Consider the following 7,500-nt stretch of genomic DNA (forward strand, 5'->3'; position numbering starts at 1 on the left):
ATTTGTACATGAATATATATATATATGTGTGTGTGTGTGTGTGTGTATACACACACACACACACACACACACACACACACACACACACACACACACACACACACACACACACACACACACACACACACACACACACACACACACACACACACACACACACACACATACTCTTTCGTCGGATTCACGGCGTGGATTGGAACTCCGGGAAAAAAACCCCGCATTTTTCGTGGATCTTAACTACGAGGAAGTACCTACTGTATTTTGTAGGGAAGGGGATAACTCGTGGTGTAGTAAAAAGGTAATGAAAGGGGAGAAGGGGAGGGATTACTGAGGGAAATGGAAGAAAATGAGGAGGGAGATGAACGGACTCCCCCTGACAGTAGGAAAAGTATAAACAAAATATCAGCAGATCGATACTGGGGAAATTGAAAATACCAGTAAAAGCATTAACATTAGTAATATTGATAGGAGCAGCACAATGGAAAGTATAGATAATAATTTCCAAGGATTTAATGGGGGGGGGGGAGGATACCAACCTCCCCAGATTGGCAAGACTAGAGGAGAAACTTGAAAAAATGACCGAACACTGGGAAAATAGGTTCGGTAATGTAGCAAAGATTGCGCAGAGAGTTGAAAAATGGGAAGAACTAGAGAAGGTGAATAAAAACTTAACTAAAGAAATAGAAGATTTAAAAAGACAGTTAAAAGAAGTAAAGGAGGAGAATGAGGAGTTAAAGACGAATAATAAAAACAATAAAGAAGCCATAGAAAAAGAAGCAAAGGGTTGGAAGAAAATCCAAGAGTACAGTAGAATTGCATTTACTGACATAATTAAACAGCAAATGAAAGAACAAACCGAAGACTCAGTTATCAAAGTGATGAGACAGAAGGAGAATATAGTAAGAGACTTAGTAGATAAAAAGAAATGTATAATCATATTAGGAATGGAAGAGAAGTATAACCTAAATATAACCACAAGAAAAAAAAAAAGTAAACAGCCTACTAGAATTAGTTCAGGAAGATGAATCTGAGATCATGAAACAGATTGAAGAAATGCATAGACTCGGAAAGTATAGTACAGACAAGACCAGACCAATTAAGATTAAATTCAGGTCACAAACAACGGCAGAGAATATCTTAGCAAAAACAGGGAAACTAGCAACAAGTGAACAATATAAAAGGTATGGATTAAAAGAGAAAAGAATAAAGAGGAAAGATACGAGGAAAAAAAAAGACATGAAGCTAAGGAAAAAAAACGAGAGCAGAACAGAGTCAGAAAAAGAGAAATTCTATTGGAGAGTAGTGAATATGAAAGTAAGGAAATACGACATACTAGAGAAAAACAAAGGGGAAACAGAGAATACAATGGAAGTGGCAGAAAACTAAAAGTGTCTTACACAAATATAGATGCATTAATAACAGGACTGAATGAACTAAATGATTATTTGAAGGAAAAAGAACCGGACATAATGGGAATTGTAGAAACGAAACTAAAAGGTCCACTACCACCCAGCAGTGTAGACAATAATGCATATAATTATTGGATTAGAAACAGAGAGACAAAACAAGGTGGTGGAGTTATGTTCCTGACTAAGAAGGATATAAACGTGAGGTGTGTCACATATGGAAAGAATACAGTAGAGATGATTATGATCGAAGTGGAAGATAGAGATAAGAAGAGCAGAAAGTTCGTGATAAATTATGTGCCTCCAAAAACAGCCTCATGGGAAGAGAGTGAACATAAAAGTATGTTAGAAGACACAAGGATAACATTAAATAAGATAATGGAAGATGGAGTAAGAGTAGTTATGATGGTTGACTTTAATTGCAAAGAAGTCTGCTGGGAAGAGATGACAGTAAAGGGTGGAGACGACTTATGGGGAAATGTTTTACTCGAGATGATTATTGACCATACAATGACACAGTGGATGCAGGAGAACACTAGGTAGAGAAATGAGGAAGAACCATCAAGACTAGACCTAATAATCACATCTGAACCTAGAATAGTGGAAAAGGTTGAATATAAAACACCAATAAGTAAAAGTGACAAACATATTGATTGAATTGGAACTAAATGAGGAAAAATACATGAAAAGAAATGAACAATATAGAAAAGGAAGAATGATGTATGAAAAAACAAACTTTGATAAAATAAGAGAATTCTTTCAAAAAGAAAACTGGGAAGGAATATACAAAGAAGAAACAACAGTAGAAGAGAAATGGAATATTTTGACAAAAAATTATAAAAAAGGAGTGGAAAAGTATGTCCCAAGACAAAAAACAAGAAAAAGAATATGTAAAGTGCTGGTACAGCATAAGTTGTAGAGAGTTAAAAGACAAAAGAGATAAAGCTTGGACCAAATGGAAGAAAAACAAAATACCTGAAAATGGAAAATATATACTTGTTATAGAAATTAATATGTACAAGTGTGCAGAGAGGAAAAGAGAAAATATGAAAAAGATGTCATAGAAAAATGTAAAGATCAACCAAAACTATTTTACAGATTTGTAAACAACAAACTGAATAACAAACAAGATTTGGAGAAATTAAGACAAGGAGGAGTTGAATACACAGAGGAAATAGAAATGGCGGAAATTATGAACAAACATTTTAAATCAGTGTTCACAAGGGAGAGCCTGAAGAGATCGAATGGAATGAGAAAATCCCCCTTATGAAAGAAATAGAAGTAACAAAGAATGAAATAATGAAACACTTGAGTAATCTTGATGTCAGAAAATCGCGTGGACCAGATGAAATAGCAAACTGGATTTTGAAAGAATGCAGGAACGAACTGGCAGACAAAATATATAGCATAATAAACAGTTCCTTGAAAGAAGAAAAAGTTCCAAAAGATTGGAAAAAGCAAATATAGTACCTATATATAAAGGAGGAAATAAAGAAGACCCTAACAACTATAGACCAGTCTCTCTAACAAGTACAATAGCAAAAATTTGTGAAAGAATTGTCAAAAATATGTGGGTAAAATATTTAGAAGAAAAAAAAAACGTGCTAAATCCAAGGCAATTTGGCTTCAGACAAGGACGATCATGCGTCACCAATTTAATATGTTTCTATTTAAGGCTAATAGATATAATACAAGAAAGAGATGGATGGGCTGATTGTGCATTTCTAGACCTAAAAAAAGCTTTTGACAAAGTACCACATAAGAAGTTGCTCAAGAAATTAGAAACTGAAGGAGGAATACAGGGCAAACTGCTCAAATGGATGGAAGACTTTTTGCAAGAAAGAAAAATGAGACTAGTGATAAGAGACAAACACTCAAAATGGGATGAAGTAATAAGTGGTGTTCCACAAGGAACAGTTCTGGCCCCAATAATGTTTGCTATATATATTAATGATATGGATGAAGAAATTGAAAGTTATATTAGCTTCTTTGCAGATGATGCAAAACTATTAAAAAAAGTGAACACGGATGAAGATTGTGAATCACTACAGAGTGATCTAAATAAAGTCTGGGAATGGAGTAGGAAGTGGGAGATGGATTTCAATACTAAAAAGTGTAGTATAATGGAATTTGGAAAAAGCAAAAACAGAATAACAGGATCATATAAATTGGGAGAAGAAAGTATAAAAAAGTAGAAAATGAGAAGGACCTGGGAGTCATTGTTATGAATAATATGTCACCTGAGAAACAAATAAATAAGATTTTTGGTGAAACTTATTACCAAATAAGAACAATCAAAGTGGCATTCACATACCTGGATGAAGAAATGGTGAAGAAAATACTAATCACTCTGATAAGACCAAGATTGGAATATGCAGCAACGATATGGTCACCAAGCACAAAAAAATGTATAAAAAAAACTTGAAAGAATACAAAGAGCAATTACAAAATTGGCACCAACACTCTCAAAACTATCATATGAAGAGAGACTAGCAAAACTTGAGCTACAGACACTAGAGCAAAGAAGAGAGAGAGGAGATTTGATAACTATTTACAGAATCATGAAAGGCATAGAAATTATTGATAGGGAGGATCCAAAAAAATGGGATGATAGAAATACAAGAGGACATGGAAAGAAAATAAAAAAAGACAGCCATAGAAGAGATCTGAAAAAGAACAGCTTTCCTCACAGAGTAATAGACAGTTGGAACAAGTTAGATGAGAAAGTAGTGTGTGCAAAAACAATACATGAGTTTAAAAATAGTTTAGATAAAATGAGATATGAAGACGGGACACCACGAGCATAGCTCCCCTTCCCGTAAAATGCAACTAGGTAAATACAACTAGGTAAATACACACACACACACACACACACACACACACACACACACACACACACACACACACACACACACACACACACACACACACACACACACACACACACACACACACACACACACACACACACACACACACACACACACACACACACACACACACACACACACACACACACACACACACACACACACACACACACACACACATATATATATATATATATATATATATATATATATATATATACATATATATATATATATGCATACATATACCAAAGGCTTTTTCCCCTTTACATGGGAGGTCGTTAAAAGACAAAGGCATAGAAACCACTCCCACCCATTCCATCCCCTACATACTCCACTTCCATCTACCCTCTTTCCTCCCTCTTATCTTGGCACCTCCTGGATGACGGGTCATCCCTGCATTTTGTCCACTGCCCTGGGTCAGAAGCAGTGTCGCAAGACACAGCACATCCACAGCAAGGCCGCTTCATTAATTCAGCGACCCCACCCCTCTCCGTCCCTTCATGCAGAAAAGAAGATGGGGAGAAATCCCTTCGGGCTGCGTCAATTTATTTCTCATACATACTCCCTCACCCCCCATTCCCCACCCACTACACCTTATGCATCACAGCATCATCCATACAAAAGTATTCTCCATTCACCCCTATCTTCTGTCCTCTCCCGTCCTTCCTCAACAGACATTCCCTTATTTCCCTATGCCCCTTTTACCCCATCCAAACATCTCATCTTAAGTTGACCCCTCATGTTCACTTCTTCCACCTCTGCCTTCCACACCTCTTTTACTAATCTTTCTTCACTCCTTTACATGTGTGCAAACCATCCCAATACTCTTTCATCAACCCTATCTCCCAAGTCCCTTTCCACCCCTGTTCTCTTCCTCACCTCATTTCTCACTCTATCTAGCCTAATAACCTCTATCATATTTCTCAGGCATTTCATTTCAAACACATTCAAACTCCTTCTCTCTTCCTCTCTTATGTTCCACGTTTCTGCCTCGTACAGTGCTGTCTGCACAATTACTACTTCATATATACTCCCCTTAGCATCCATTCCCAAATGTCTTTCTCTCATCACATTTTTTAATCCCCCAAGGCATTTACTCGCTTCTCTCAATCTACATTCTACCTCCACCTCTACTCCTCCCTTTCCTGTCACATTCGCATCCAAGTATCTAAAATTGTCCACTTCCTCGTGTCTCTATTCCTTAATACTCACTTCCAGTCTGCTTTCACTTTCTCCCCTTGTACATCTCATCACCTTACTTTAACTCACATTTACCTTCGACTTCCTTCTTTCGCATACCTTCCCACACTCTGTCACTAACTTCCTCAATCCCTCCTCTGATCCTGCTACGAGCGCAGTGTCATCAGCAAACAACAACTGGCTTATCTCCCACTTTTCTCAATTTTCTTTAACCATCTCCAATCCCCGACCCACTACCCTTGCATTTACCTCTCGCACCACCCCATCCATGTATAAATTGAACAGCCAGGGCGACATAACGCATCCTTGACGAAGTCCCACCTTTACCTCAAACCACTCACTCTCTCCATTTCTAATCCTAACACAAACTCTATTACTATCGTAAAAACTCTTGACTGCTTTTTATAGCTTTCTTTCTATTCCATATATCTGCAAAACCTCCCACAGTGCCTTCCTGGCTATCCTGTCATAATCCATTTCAAGATCCATAAAAGCCCAGAAAACATCCTTACCTTTCTCTTTAGCTTTCTCACATATCTGTCTTACCACAAAGATCTGATCTACACAACCCCTACCTGTCCTAAACTCACTCTGTTCCTCACCAATTACTCCCTCTGTTCCTTTCCTAATCCGCTCAATCAAGATCCTCCCATAAGCCTTCCCAACTACACTTAACAAGATGATCCCTCTGAAACTAATACACTCACACTTGTCCCCTTTTCCCTTGTAAAGTGGAACTATACAGGCGCTCCTCCATCTCTCCGGCACTCTACTCTCTCTTAAACAAACATTAATAACCTCACCAGCCAGTCCACCATTACTGTACCTCCTTTTTTCAGGCATTCTGCGTGGCATCCATCCAACCCAGGTGCCTTAACTGCTCTCATCATCTTAACAGCTGCCTTCACTTCATCTTTCTTTATTTCTCCTTCATTTTCCTCAATCATCACGGTCATTTTCTGTGCGCTTCCCACTGCAACTACCTTCCCCTCCCTATCCTTCTTTACATTTAGCAACTCCCTAAAATACTCTGCCCACCTTCCTCTCACTGTCTTCTCTTCCATTATCATCTCTCCATCTACACCTTTTACCTTTTCTACTCTACTTGATTCGCCTCCTCTTCCTCTCTTAAACAAAACAATTAAATAAGATAAAGGAATACATAAGATAATTGCTTGAAATAAATAGAATACTAAAGTAAGATAAGATTCATCCCCTGGACCTCCCTGACTTCGCCCGGATCCGGGACATAATCCCTCCCGGACAAAATACCTCCGGACAATATCCCTCCTGGACAGAATCCCTCCACAAAAGTGAGCGGGCTGGACAAAATCCCCCCCACATTATTCAGATTAGCAGCTCTCCCATTATATATAATCACATGCAAAGCAATTAACATTTTACCTTACCTTACCGAGGTGCTAATGAATACAGTACAGACATTTATATACTTGTTTGAATAAATCATTTATGAAAAAAGTTTTTTGCTTCACTACTACACCTTATATATGTGAAAATATTTTCTATATTAAAATACATAAATAATCATATACCCACATATACAGTCAAATATTATGAGAATATATATTAAAATACATTAATATATAAATACATTAATATATCAAAATACATAAATAAACATATACTCTAGGAGGGATTCTGCCCAGGGGGATATTATCTTGGGGGATTCTGTCCAGGAGGGATATTGCCAGGAGGAATTTTGTCCGGGGGGATTATGTCCAGGAGGGATTAAGTCTGGACACCCTTCGCCCTCTCCCTCTGCAGGAGGCGAAGGACGGGATCAGGCGACGCGTCTTCGAGGGGCACTCTGGCATCTTCCCCGACTGCTACGCCTCCCGGAAAGAGATCGCCAACGGCGAGTTCGCTGCCATCTGCGACAGAACCACCATGAAGATGGCCATGTCCTGGGACTTCAGGTGAATCTTCCTCGGAAGGAAGATCACCCACTATAGGGGTCATCACACTGGGCTATTTTTCCTTCAATCTCCAATTCATCGGTG

General features: G+C 38.2%; 1 protein-coding gene across 1 annotated transcript in view; it reads left to right on the plus strand.

Moving 5' to 3' along the window:
* Positions 1 to 7,500, plus strand: part of LOC143040834 (putative glutamate receptor) — a 25,328-nt gene that overhangs the window by 13,499 nt on the left and 4,329 nt on the right. The window contains exon 6 of the mRNA XM_076212273.1: positions 7,265 to 7,416. Coding sequence (XP_076068388.1) covers positions 7,265 to 7,416 — 152 coding nt within the window. The remainder of the gene's footprint in view (positions 1 to 7,264; positions 7,417 to 7,500) is intronic.

This window comes from Oratosquilla oratoria, chromosome 29, assembly GCF_046742065.1.
Source record: "Oratosquilla oratoria isolate Oo_2021 chromosome 29, ASM4674206v1, whole genome shotgun sequence".
Taxonomy (NCBI): Eukaryota; Metazoa; Arthropoda; class Malacostraca; order Stomatopoda; family Squillidae; genus Oratosquilla; species Oratosquilla oratoria.